The 14,621-nt window shown below is 37.3% G+C and overlaps 1 protein-coding gene across 1 annotated transcript in view; it reads right to left on the bottom strand.

The window, feature by feature from the left end:
• EDC4 (enhancer of mRNA decapping 4) overlaps nucleotides 1-14,621 on the bottom strand; it is a 256,361-nt gene that overhangs the window by 49,713 nt on the left and 192,027 nt on the right. Inside the window, exon 25 of the mRNA XM_072423087.1 lies at nucleotides 12,282-12,447. Within this exon, the coding sequence (XP_072279188.1) occupies nucleotides 12,282-12,447 (166 nt within the window). The remainder of the gene's footprint in view (nucleotides 1-12,281; nucleotides 12,448-14,621) is intronic.

The raw sequence follows: 14,621 nt of genomic DNA, 5'->3' as shown, positions 1-14,621 counted from the left end.
AATATACATACAACAATATTGTCAACAACAATCCGGTATGTATGATGTATTGTTTCAAAAAGGGGCGTTACCCCAAGGTTTAACCTATTAAACTCGCCAGGTAAATTAGTCTACATTTTGTATATTAAGTTGTATCCAGTTTGGATGTTAAATAACACCTACTTGTAACCTGGAGGGATATGATAGTGGACCTGTAGTACTGGAGTAGAAATATTTGTAAGGAAGTCTGAAAAATCTATGTGAGGTAATGGGAATAATATAAAATTATTAGAACGGTTCCTTAGGTTGCATAACTGCTATATACCATAACCCAAAATTCCATAATAAATAATAGGCCTGCTTACCAACATTGGTGGATAAATTTAAGATTGTTTTAAACACCTTCAAAAAGTTAGTGTAGTTATTGTTGTACTTAATAGTGCCCAGAAAGCATTGAGCCAGATGCCAATATGTTAGAAATGACTTTACCAAAAAGCCTTGAAGTAATTTCTAACATATTGACTGACCACACTGAGCTCTGCTAGAAACAAAAAAACTTCGCTCCTGCATTACTAATCAAAAATACCTTTACATTTGACAACATATTATACCAACAACAAAGAGTTGCTATGGGTACCAAGTGTCTTACGCTAATTTATATTTAGGCCAATGGGAACATGACCTTTTTTCAACTAGCAATACAAGTAAATATTCAAAATTCATCTTATACTGGAAACGGTATATTGGTGATATTCTAATATTATGGACTGGCTCCATAAAATTATTGCAGGAATTCATGGAATACATACTAACCAATTCAATCTAAAATTCACAATGGAATTTAGTAATACCAATATATCTTTTCTTCACATTCAAATTGCTATTAACTCTGATCTTACTCTCTCTACCACTTTATTCAGAAAAGACATGGCAGGAAAAAGCTATACTTCACATCACAAGCGCCCATACCAAAAGGTGTTACACCTTGACAGACAGGAGCTCTTGTTCCACCACAAAAAACCTCCCAAACAGGAGACCACTAGGAAAATTACCATTTTCAATAAAGCTTGTGAAACTAAAACCAAGTATGTTCAAAATATTGGAATATCTTGAAAATGGACCCCACTCTAGCAAATTCATAGGGGATAAGCCTAATTTCATCAGAGGGCCCCTTCATGGAAGGATAACCTCATATTAAGTCATTTTTTAGAACAAAAACAAACAGACGTATCCCAGGTTAATGGAACATTTAGGTGTGGGCAATGTTCACAATGCCCGTGGATAAAAGAAGCACAACGTAGTATTCTACCAAATGGACAAACCTACACTCCATATGGCCATTTTAGGGTAACACCATAGAACATTTGTTCATTCAATAATTGCACAAGCATGAAAGCGAATACAATCCTTATTTTTCCTTAATATAGAATAAAATAAAATAGGCCCTTGTATAACAAAGTTGAATCTCCAACAAAAGCACACCACATCCCTATTATATCAATAGAAAAAACAATCAGGCACTAGATTGACTAGGAAATTATATTGTACAACATAAAAGCTAAATCTTAATTGAATATGAAAAAAATAAAATTCTTTAAAAAACACTTAAAAAAACACACAAGTATCATGAACCAAAACATCTGTGTTCACAGGGAGGGTATGACAACCCACCCCTATATTTCTCAACGCATTTCGTAGATTAAACTACTTCTTCAGGAGAAAATGAACAGCATGTATAAACATCAACAGGAAAAAAGGAACATTTTTACAATTGCTAGTTTTTTCAATAAATATACACACAAAAAATGTTTTTGTATTTCATTTTGAGATTACATAATGTGTATTATAGAGAGTCCAAGGAACATAGTTTATCAGCACCCTGAATTGAAGAGAAAAATGTCTGCGCAAAACAGAGAAAAACAGGACCAAATAAAAGGCCATTGTTTGGAGAGGTTTTATAGGTATGTAAATCAACATAAAGCAAAGGTGTATATTTACAAAGCAAAATTTTGCTGTTGTTTTTTTTACCCAGAGCCACACTCGGGGTTACCGCTCAGAAGATTAAAGAACTAAGACCTTAGTCACATTGGTGGGAGAAACACCCACAAAAATACCATTTATTTTACAAATGCAAAAATCTGGAAAGCTACGATGATGCAACCAAGTAGTCCATACTCTGAAGAAGGTTGAAAGGAAACCCCCGTAGTATAGCAATGACTATTCTTTCCAAAACCTTGGTGTCAGTAACTCAACCTATTACCTCTACAAAGTTAAGAAATGGCTCTTTCCTTTCTTTTGCCTTTCTGTTTTTTTTTAAATTTTTATTGAAAAAAAACACAGGACAATATTTACACAAATTGTATGAAGATAATCACAGTGCACAGAACAAATGTACAGAATCAAATTGGTTCAAAGCCTGTACTAGAAGAAATATTTTCTTTCTGCTATTTTTTTTTCCAATTTGAGAAGGTAAAGTAAGGGGTAGGGAAAAAGAAAGGTTAGGTGGAAGGGAGGTATACAATGTCTAGCGATGGAATGTAGCAGAATAGAGAGACAGGTCAACAACAATCTTTGAAAATGAGTACTGAGTAATGAGTGTAACAATTAGGGAGAGGAATCAAATTCTGTCTATGGGGTTTATGGAGCGCTTCAAAATACACAATAAAAGTGGAATGTTGATTAGGTGCCACCCAATGCCCTAGGATCATACCAAGTTGTATGCCTAAAAATTGTGATTACGTCACTTAGATCAGTTGGAGTAAGTCTGTGTACTAAAAATGGCATCCAAGTACCAAAGAAGTATTGGTATGGTGTATCAGGGTGTTGGGTTGCTTCAGTTTTGTCAATTAGCATAAGATTATGCAGTAACTGCGTGAGTTGTAAAATAGTAAGAGTACAAATCCATCAAATTAGTTAAGATACATTTTTTGGCTGCGAGGAGACATAGGTTCTCAAATTTGGACAGATAAAACCGCGGTAATAGTCGGGATGGAAGATGGAACATGAAAAATAGCCACGTGCGGTGAAAAACAATGAGTGTGGCCCAATATTTTGGTTAGAAAGTCAAATACCTTGAGCCAGAAGGTATGTATATTTGGTCCACATTGCATGTTCCAAAGTGGCAGAAGGCATATTACATTTAGGACAAGATGTCAGTAATTTGGAGGACAATGATAGTTTGATCTTGAGATCAAAGGAATAAAAGGCCCAACTAGACCAACTAGATTCCAGAAAATCTAGGGTTTTCTGGTATGTAATACCTAGGAAGGTGGCACACTTGTTAACATATGTATGGGAATGACTGGAGTCATCTTCTGAGTTTGTCAACAAATGGTAAAGATCTGCAATTGTTTGGCGAGAGGGAGAAATGCCCATCAGTTGTTGGATGGATAATTGGGCCAAAGGTGTTGTGGGAGACATGTGGCTGATCAAGAGGTGTTTCAACTGTAAATAGTACAAATGGTGATGAGCAGATAAGGCGTACTTTAATTTAGAGTGTAGAGCAGGTGAAAGATAATGCAAAATACGATGCAGCTTTTTAAGATCTTGGCATGCAGTAGGTGTAACTCTAAATAGTCAGTTACATTTGATGGTTGGAGGGGCCATCTGTAAAAAAGAGTGTTCAATGAGATTCAGACTTAAAGCTGGTGTAGCAGGATGTGCTATGCCACCAGTCACTTACATGTCGCATCCGGCAAGTCAGATTGTATTTTCGTATATAAGGGAGATTCATACCTTGGTGTGCTTTTGGTTGACATAATTTGTGTCTGGCAATACGTGGAGTTTTACCTTGCCACAGAAACAAAGTAAATGCTGACTAAAATCAACGCACATCTCCATGCCTGAGTAAGAAAAGCAAATTTTGCAGTGGATATAAAAGACAAGCAAAACTGATCATCTTTATGAGATCTACCCCATTAAGGAGATCTGGAGCGCTTTCCAAGAGGTAAGTTCTGATATTTTTTAAATAAAAGTAGCTAGAAAAGGTTTTTCCCCTTACTACAATAGGATTGAGCCACCTCTTAAAATAGCAAAAATGTCCGGGTGTTAGAAACTGAACTGTGTGACCACAGTGACACACACGTGGCGACACAGTTCAGTTTTTAACACCCAGACATACCTGTAAATATTTAGCTATATTGGATATCCCTGCTATCCCCACCAAGTCTTGGATCACCTACAATTTCTGGGCTCAGGAACTGGAAGGCCAAGTCCTGTCCTTGCTTTCTATTACAAAAAAAACACTATTGGATGAAATTGCCTATCTTTACTGGGGTTAAACCGCCCTTTAATATACAGGTCTAGTACCCTATAGATACTTCTAAGCGTGTCTTACCTATGATACAGCCTCTACTACAACAAAATTCTTTTATATGTCACTAATTCCATCACTACACTTTCATGTTCTGATGTTTTCACATCAGCACACTGTTAAGCTTGTTTACTATCATATCCCTGAAGCAGCCCATTTGTGGCGAAACGGGTCGGATTCTATACAGCCACCCTCCCCATTTCTTTGTTCAATTGTTTTGTTGTTAGGAGCACGTATGTATAGTACCTAAATAACCCTTATCCTGTGTAATGTTAAACAGATTATGGGTATTTACCTGTATGTATATTGGTTTCACCAACTGTACCTAAATACATAGGCTACTCTTCAAACCAAGTTCTTCCATTTTTCACCTTTTTTTCATAGTTCAGGTGATACATCTCAGGCACCTTACAATTACCTTTGACTCCAAGATAGGTAATGAAATAGTGGGCCCAGTGTTTTCACCCAAGAAACCAGAGATGCTTGATATGTTATTTTGAAGAACAGTATCTCACTCTTAAGATAATTTATAGAAAACACGGCTAAGTAAAATATTAGTGAAAAATGTTTTTTTTTTACAATAAGTATATACAGTAGCTTGATAAAGTCCCCTCAAATGGGTGTCTTGCCAACCCCGAAACAATAGTAAATAAGAAAAAATGTAAGACAGTGGGGTGTTTATGGCAAAATATAGCAATTCAGTAGTTCATACAGTATAGTGACATATAGCAAACATTTTGATCTTCAACAGATCAGGGAATATTACATTGTCATCAAAATGTGGCCCAGTGGGGCTCCAGACATTAATCATCTGGCAATAATCAATGAAAAAATTGAAGCAACATAAAGACGTAATTGCATATGTGGACCCATAAGTAGCCAACGCATTTTGCCAAGTAAAGGCTTTCTCATGGGTAGCGGTGCATTTGCGGAGCAATAGTAAGTACAGAATACAGTCCAAATATGTCAAACATAATACATCAATGTTTTATATAAACTGTTGTTTACCATATGAACAGAGTAAAGACATATAATACATAAGTGAATGAGTTACTTGAACAAAATATCTTAATGTAAAATCATAATAAAGTACAATACTGTTTTGTAATGTTTTCTGTTTTCTAAAGTATTCAAAGTTTACATTTTTCTAATTTATATGAAATCCATAAAATATCCTAATGATTGCATTATTTAGGTAAACTTGGAGGTCTCATCTTAGATTAATTAGAAATAAAAGGACATCATCCACCAATAAAGCACACTGATTTCCTAATGGTTGACAGTAACACCTTTGAATACTTTTGATTGCATGAAATATCTGGCTAGAGGTTCAATTGCTAGATTAAATAAAAGGCGGGAAAGGGGACAACCCTGTTGTGAACCTTGCTGTAGAGTAAATATTTTAGAGAGCGCTCCCCATACATGCACTCTCATCTGTGGGCTTGAATACATGGCCCCCAGGAAACTGGGAATGGGACCACAAAATCCTAATTTTTGTAACTAGTTCCATTCTATGCCATTAAAAGTCTTCTCTAAATCGAGTGTCAGTAACGCTAACTGGGAGAAGGAATACAACAATCTTGCATGTTCAAGTATCAACAACAGTTTTTTGATCTTGAATTCTGAAAGCAGCAAGGCCAAACAATCTGCTAATATTTTGGACAGCATTTTTGCATCGTGATTGATAAGAGATATAGGCCGGTATGAGCCTGGGTCAAGATGTGGGACAATTGACCAGACTCAGTATGAACCTGAAGTGAACACCTTTCATGAGGAAAGTTCCTCAGATTAAATTTTTATAAATCAGATGGTAGACCATCTGGGCCCGGAGCTTTAGCATTGGTTAAACCTGCAGATCTGCTTCCGACTGTACTGGAAGTACCACCTGGGTGAGAAACGCTTGACCTTGTGTGTCGCGTGTTGCATACTGTGATTGAATACAACTTGCAGGTGTATTTCTGGTTAGCAAGTTTGAGAAGTAAGTTTGTGGTCACTAGGACTGAAACATGCATAGCCTCTTTCTAATGGTTAGAGGTGACTCCAGGCATCATTCAGTCCTGTATATGCAAGAATGGTTTGATAATGCTTGTCATTCGAATATGTACTAAACAAATGTCTAGGACGTGGTTTCCCATCTCCGGTGGTGTTATTAGTGGCTTTAAAGTCTATAGCAACAATTATCAGATAGGAGGGTAGTTGTGCAATGCTTATGCCCATATTGTTAATAGTAAAGTTAATTGTCATCGTTGGGGCCTTAAATGGTATAGTTAGAAAAAGTTGCCCATCTTCCAGTGGAACATTCGTTGGACTTTGACAAAACTGCATAAAGAAGCCATTTGTGTATTGGAATTATCACCCTGGCCTTGCTACCATGAGCTGGGGATCCCCAGACCACTCTGACCCATTTTTTGTGTAGAGGATGGAATAATGATGATGGTAAGTGGGTCTCCTGTAGAACAGCAATATCCACCTGCAGCTTTTTGAGATGTTTAAGAACTTTGGTTCTTTTCTGAAGCGAAGAGCGAAGACCTTCCAGTACCTTCTACTTAACCACTCTCATCTAAGGTGGGCGTGGAAAAAAGGCTAAACGTTTCCCGAGTAACAATGGTCTCAGAAGACTATTTCTGGTTGTTCGAGCTAAGCAGCCAAACAGTTGCTTTACGTATGTTGTCCGGCTTCTTTGATGGTGAAAGATTGTAGTTGGTGAAACATTGAGGGAAGGTAGTAGGTGAAATATAAAAGGTTAAAAGGATAACAAATAACCACGAAAACAGGGTCACAGTTTGTAGTAAAACACCACTCTGCGACTGGAAAACAAATCAAATCAAATATGCCGTGCTAGTCACCATGAGGTAAATATGTTGTGCAGAGTGAGAACTAGCTGGCCACAACTGGTAGAATATCAGTACTAAGAACTTTCACAGTTCCTGCAAACAGGGGCATTTTTCCTTTCAATAGATATTACCAAATGTGCCACATCCCTAATTAAACATTACACAAAAACGCAAATAGCAGTGAGGATGCAAAGGCGCATTCCTTGGGACTATTAAAGCATTTAAAATAATTATCATTGTCAACAGTTTACATAAAACATTGATGTATTCAAAATTAAAATAAACATAAAACCATATTAGCCACTGTATCATGTATTAGGTCTTTTATATCGATGTTAAGTACATGTTCTACACTTTTCGCAGAACACAGTCTCCATCAGGAATGTAGAGACCTACAATAGCAAAATAACTTTTTAGATTCTATACATTTCACAAAGACCCAAAAACATATACATATTGACATAACATATTTATAAATACTGATATAATTTATTTAATCATCATTACTCACATCTATATAATGGCTCCAAGATCACATATATATATATTTTACTTTTAATTTTTTTGCGATTTTAATTTTTTTGAGATTTTCTTCTCACCTCCCTCTGCTTTTATGGCCCTCTGTCCAAAGAAGGCATCTCAAGTGTCGGATAGACGGCATCCCACGTGTCAGGGTCCTGATACATATCTCATCCCAGGAACCACGTGGGTATGTAAACACATAGCGACGTGGTTCTGTCGGGACATCATCGCTGAACAGAGGACAATCCGTCAAAGTCAAGGGCAGAGGCAGCGGCGATCAGGCCCGCCGTCACAGTATTACCACAAAAAACAGAGCAGGAGGCTCAGCGCCCATGCCTCCTTCCTTTCCCAAAGCCGATGATATCAGCCCCAACATATTCAGAAGGCTGCATGGGGCTTGGTGCCCCCTATCAGAACAAGATTCTTGACCTAGCAACCAGAAATGATCAGTCAGCCACTGCAAGATCATACAGAACAAAATATAACAATTGCACATTCCAATTAATCTAATAAATAATTGGAAATCAATACATATTATACCAGTGAATATACATAGAATATAAAAATTCATTATCCATTATATTTTTTATTTACAGATGTCAGATACAGATTTAAAGATGGCCATCACTAAAAATACAATATCAACTCATACAAAATATTTTTTAACATCAGGTTTACACGATTCATCAATTTCCAAACAAAACCTTAAAATAAAAAACACAATATTTACAACTTCTTATTTAGAGGAAAAACATAACTTATCATTTCATTTAAACCTGAGTATTGTGTGACATTTAATTGGAAATTCTATTTGGTTTCTCTTCGGAGTAACTCCTTATCAAAGCAACCCCCGATTTTCATATAAATTCTATAAATATTTGAAACAAATCTTCCATCTGTATTGGCCACAGTTGCCACAGGCACAAGTCCCAAATTATTTCTATATTCTATGTATACTCACCAGTATAATATGCATTGATATCCAATTATTTATTAGATTAGTTGGAAGGTGCAACTGTCTGTACGATCTTGCAGGTGGGGAGCGGGCCTGAGCAAAGATGCTTCTGCCCTTGCCTTCGACGAATTGTGCTCATTTCAGTGCCAGCGCCCACATGGTTCCTGGCACATAAAAAATATCTTGATATGTGTATTTTATTGGTACATGATTACTACGATTCTTTGGATTTTTTTCTACTTTAAACAGGGCCTTAAATGCTAGTGTCTTTGGTATGGTGATTGCACAAATTTTATGTAAATGCGCAGATTTATTGGATTCAGCTATGCCTATAAATTGAAGACTATTTCTTCAAGAAAGATTAGCCATTTCAATTAATTAGTCAGATAGAGCTGACTCCCCGGTCTCTGATGGGTACGTGTGCTGAGCAGTTCATCCTCTAGGTCACCGATATGCTGCTGTAGCATTGTTATATCCCCCTCAGGCTTTGCCAGGGACTCTGAGGTTGTAGCTACTGGGCCAGAGTTCAATCATAAGTAGCAAAAATATCAAAATATGGGACTCTAACGGCAGTTGAATATTGAATTTTGAAGTTCAACTAAATGTAGTAACAAAATTATCATATTTGTTTTAATCACTTTAAAAAAGTTTATACGTGCCTCTTCCCATTGTAAAGATTCAGAAGTTCATAAAGATTCATGCAAGTTAACTAACAACATAACATACATAGGCTGAATACATAGGCTGAATACATTGTACACATTACATATGTAGGGATTATCCAACACGTTTTGCAGACTACGTCTGCTTCCTCAGGGATGTAATTAGTACAGACAATAGACGTATCAGCACAAAAGCTATTCAACTACAAATGCACTTTGTCACCTGGTATGGAGGCAGGTAGACAGCAGAGTTTCTTTCATTATGTAAAGCCTAGGTTGGGGATAACTGGAAACCTCCGGCAGCAGCTTTCAGTAATCCAAGGAAAAAAGCACCCCTTGTGTGGGAAGACTTGCTCTATCTAGGCTATTGTTCGCATCTTCCAGTGTTGATTCATCTGCCGCCATCTTGCCTGGCAGGTTTCTGCCAATGGTACCCTTCTGCTGCATTTTCTGCGTAGATAAACTTATCCATATTTCATCCTAAGTCTTAGGTAGCTGGAGATCCATTCCCACGGAGAAACAGAGGAAAGAGTAAAATACGGTGGAGAAAAGTTGACCCAGGAATCAGAGCCGCTGAGCTTTACAACCACCTACATTGGGCGCCGGATATTTGCCAAATTGTTAGTTTACCTTTTTACAAAGGGCTGGCATATCCTTTATGTATCACAATAATTATTAGGGTGGAATAACACTTATATCAAGTATTTAAAGGTTGGATAGGGGACCGGCGGTGAACAGCCATTTTCCAGGTCTCTGCAAAGATGTTTGATAAGGTTCAAGTCAGGGCTTGGCCACTCAAGGACATTTATGGAGTTGTCCCTAGGTCACGCTTGCGTTGTCTTTGTGTGTGCTTTGGTTTATTGTCATGTTGGAAGGAGGACCTTTAGTCCAGTCTGAGGTCCTGAGATCTGTGGAACAGGTCTCCCAATCTCTGCTGTAGAAAAACATACCCACAGCATGATGCTGCCACCACCACCCTTCACTGTTGGGAGAACACAACGTTTAGAATTGAGGCCAAACAAATTATTCTTGGTTTAAACAGACCAGAGAATCTTGTTCCTCACACTCTAGGAGTCTTTCGGGTGGTTTCAACTCCAAGCGGGTTTTCATTTGTTTTGCACATGTCTTCTGTCTATCCACTTTGCCAAAAAAGTTCAGATTTGTGGAGGGATGCAGATATGGTTGTCCTTCTGGAAATTAGTCCCATCTCCACACAGGATCCCTGCAGCTCAGTCAAAGTGACCATCAGGTTCTTGGTCACCTTTTCACTAAAGACTCTCTCCCTTGATTGCTCACTTTAGCCGGGCAACCAGTTTTTGGATAACTCCTGGATGTGTCAAACTTTTTTCATTTTAGAATTATAGAGGCCACTGTGCTTTTGAGATCCTTCAAGGGAGCAGAAATTTGTAGCCTTTTCCATATCTGTGTGTTTTACAACAATCCTGTTTTCCTGCGGGCAGTTCCTTTGATCTCATGGTTAGGTTTTTGATCTAATATTGTCATCTGTAACGCTATCTACAGAGAGGTGTTTGCCTTTCCAAATGAACAAATTGCAGTGATCAAGAGAAATGGCAGGCACCTGAGGCAAATTTCAAGTGTTGTTGCAAGAGGCATGAATATTAATTTAGGGGATATTTCATGTGTTTTAACCTTTTTCTGTATTCACTCTGTTATGAAGTATGGAGTGTAGTGCAATATGCAGTGTAGAAAAAAAATTATTTTTTTTTTAAAAAAGATTGTAGCATAAGGGGTTATGAATACTGCCCTAAAGACTCCAAGAAACATGTTGGGCTATGGAGGATATATTTAGAATCCAACTCAACTCCACCAATGTTTGCAAGGTAAGATCCCGCTGCACACTGCTTTCCCAAGAAGTTTATCTAAGTAGCATAAGTAATAAATGGAATCTACAACAACAGATGAAAGGCGAAATACAACTGTAACAACTTAAAATAAGCTCTCCTAATAAATAGAATAAAATACAGGAACATGAAGAAAGGAATATTTGATGTCGGAAGAAGCTAGAGTAAGATTTTTCAAATTTTAACCGAGACCAAACATGTTTGAAGCATTCAAGTCTAGAATAGGCTAAAACTGTACTTAAAAAACCTGCACCAGCAGAACAAAGGTTCTAACAAGCTTCGTAAAAAAAGAAGAAGATATACAGGACAATGAGTGATCACCTTTTAAACTGCACAATGTAAAAAAAGATCACCTATTCTGTTTACATTAGGTGGCAATCAAATCTCCTTTAGGGAAGGGAACAAAGCATGATAAAGCTGCTAAGATTCTGACACATGACATGTGGACCAGAATGCCTTTGTTATGATTTTGGGGATTTATTGCATTCATAGTGCTTTCAGCTAGAGGGTAAATTAGAAACATCTTTATCCACCACCACTTCACACGCAGTCATATTACAATGACAGCACAGGTATATTATGGGCTAGGGGTATAAAGAACATGGGTGCAGTGACAGCAAATGGGTTAAGTGTGTACTTGTGAGTTGTTGGTGTACCATAGACCACACACGCCTCTTCTCATACAGCCATTGCGCCCATTAGCTAGTTAAATAAGGAGTTAGGACTTTCCCTGAGTGCAAGCAGGCACAGGTACTAAAGGGATGATACAGTTGGAGAAAAATAAATAATTCTGCTGCACATTTTCTTGTGGTCAGTGCCATCTGCCTTCAATGTGAAAAAAAAAGTCAACAGGACCATGCACCTATGTGGGCACTTTAGGTCTCTCGTACGATATAGTGTAAGAGTTCACTGCAATACTTCGGAGACTAAAGGGATAGAGAAGCAAGTTCTCTTGCCCTCCATTTTCTGATACAATTACTATTGCGTCCTATTAAAATTACAAGAAAAAAAAAGAAAGAAAAATGTATAGGTACATTACATACAAAAAATAAAAGAAAAATATATGGATAAAGTGAAATAGAAATACATCCTTCCATTTGGGGACATAACACACAAGATAAATAAACAGTTACATAAACCGTAAAGGCATCTTACACTCTTGTGTCCCTTGTCGGAAGCTTCCGTTTATTTGCTGAAACATAGATTGGCACCCTTTCTCAAATGCCGGAAGGACAACACTCTGAAAAGCTTCTCTGTATGCAGTCTGAATTGGTGTTTGAAGAGATTCTGCAACTGCTCTACCGATGGCATCAGTAATATTCTGTAAAATAGCAAAAAAAAAAAAGTCACAAAAGGAGGCTTTAAAAAGCAGTAAAAACTACTATTTACGTGTTAAATTGCCCTTCCAAAACACTGTAGTTACAGTTATGTATAGCAATACAAACAACAATGTCACAAATTCAAAAACCCTTACACTGTAATGTGCACAATGCATTCTCTATGGACATACCAGGATGCTTTGCATATCCTTGTTTCAATGCCAAAGAAGCATATTTCACTGGTTTCAAAATGAAGCAACACAGTTTGCCCCTTTCATTCATTGTATTTCATTTCTACCATGAAGGATCAGGTGTTACCAGCCTGTTTTTAAAAGCTACGTAGAGAACCATTCCAGCCCCTCCCAGCAACCATAAGCTGCCTGCTTGTAAAGGAAAGGACAAAGCTCTCTTTAGTTAACAACAGAGGCAGAAAAAAACTTTGGAAAGAATCTCCAGTTTGCCAGCACTAATATAAACAAACAACACTGCATAAACTTAAAAGACAAATAAAATATGACTTTGTAGTCTTTTCTTTTTTGTAAGTTGATAGTACAAACAGTTGGAGAAATTAGGGATGTCTTGCTTACATTTTTTTTTAAAGCTAGTTAAGACTACATAAATAATGTACAGTCTGGTCACGGGTTGAGTGTAAATACATTTTTATTGGCAACTATTTACACAACCAATTTTGGTTTTACCTGTAAAACATCAATAAAACTTAGAAAGAAAGGAGCAGTATTAAAGCTATCTCTACTATATATATATCTGTACTGGAATCGCCCAAGTTAAGGACATACGAACGTGGCTTCCATGCTCACTCTTGTGCGGGACAGAGGCTTGATGGGGGGAGGGGGGCGGTTTGCATGACTTGCAGAAGAAGTCTTTTGGTTGTAACTCTTTAATGACCAAGACAAATTCTGCAGTTGTTTCTTTTTAAATATCAAGGCACAGCTTGCTCTAGAGATTAATAAATGTCTAGTCTCCATAAAGTTTTTTTTTATTTTTGCTTGCGATTAAGTCACAGTGGGGATTTGATAAAGTAACTGATACCACGCTGCCTAATATGTTGGGACAAACATCTCTCCTAATTGCATTAAAATAATGTAACTGTTCTGACTTACATACAAATTCAACTTAAGAACAAACTTACAGTCCCCTATCTCAGGTAGTAGAGCTTTTTGTGCCTGGAAAATGATTCTGGGAGCCAATCGAGTTAAAGTGCACATGCACTGGCAAGGAAAATCTTGAGAGGAAATGTAAATCCTTCAGAAGGTAAAATATCCATCAAATACACATTTAAGTGTTTTGTTTTGCAATTTTCCTTAAGTGTCCCTCTCTTTTGCTGGTTGTGTTTTAATGTTTTCCTTACCTCTCTTCTGCTGGTAGTGTTTTGCCCCACTGGAAACCAACACATGTTGGTTAAAGCTCCCAAGACCTAACTTCTTACCCATGTTAGATTCTAATGCACTGGGGAACGCATTTTTTGTTGAGTTAGATCTTACACTTGTTTTTTACTATTTTTTGGGTGGTGAATCCAGAAATGACCCATTTTTTGCTATCACATCCAGTTTTTACGATACATGGTACCATCCATTTTTGTCAAAAAATATACATATTTTACATACAATGAAAAAATAATGAAATAATAACTTGAATGTACTATTTAAATTTCCTTTGTTCATACAAAGGATTTATGGTTAGTCCATGATATTTTTTTTACCGTAAAACATTTGAAAATTGATCGGGTAAGCGGTTAAGGTAAAAATTTACGCCTATAGCTTTTCCTGGAGTGTTCAGTGTTAGGACAATCTAGCCGGATGCTCCAACAATAGTCAGCCATCATATGTACATCCCAACTACCCAGATACCGTCCTTGACCATGACCATGTTCATGACCTTCAAATCTCGGTGGAATCTTTCACCTTGCTCATCACTGACTGCACCAAGGTTTTCTGGGAAGTTAGAAAAATGGCTATGCAGAAAATACACTTTGATGCTCATATTGCAACTAAGCATTCTGTAGCTCTCCAAGAGTTTCTGGACAATTTCTGTGCAATTATTTGCTTGTGTGTTCACCGAACTGCTTCAGCATACCAAGTTTCATGTGCCGAGGCAGGAATATAATATTCTTTTTATCAACAAGTGGCTCATGTAGAATGTTTGGATCACCTGGTTT

This window comes from Pyxicephalus adspersus, chromosome 9, assembly GCF_032062135.1.
Source record: "Pyxicephalus adspersus chromosome 9, UCB_Pads_2.0, whole genome shotgun sequence".
Lineage (NCBI taxonomy): Eukaryota > Metazoa > Chordata > Amphibia > Anura > Pyxicephalidae > Pyxicephalus > Pyxicephalus adspersus.
Note: the sequence above shows the minus strand (reverse complement) of the source record. Positions and strands in the feature narration are given on the sequence as shown.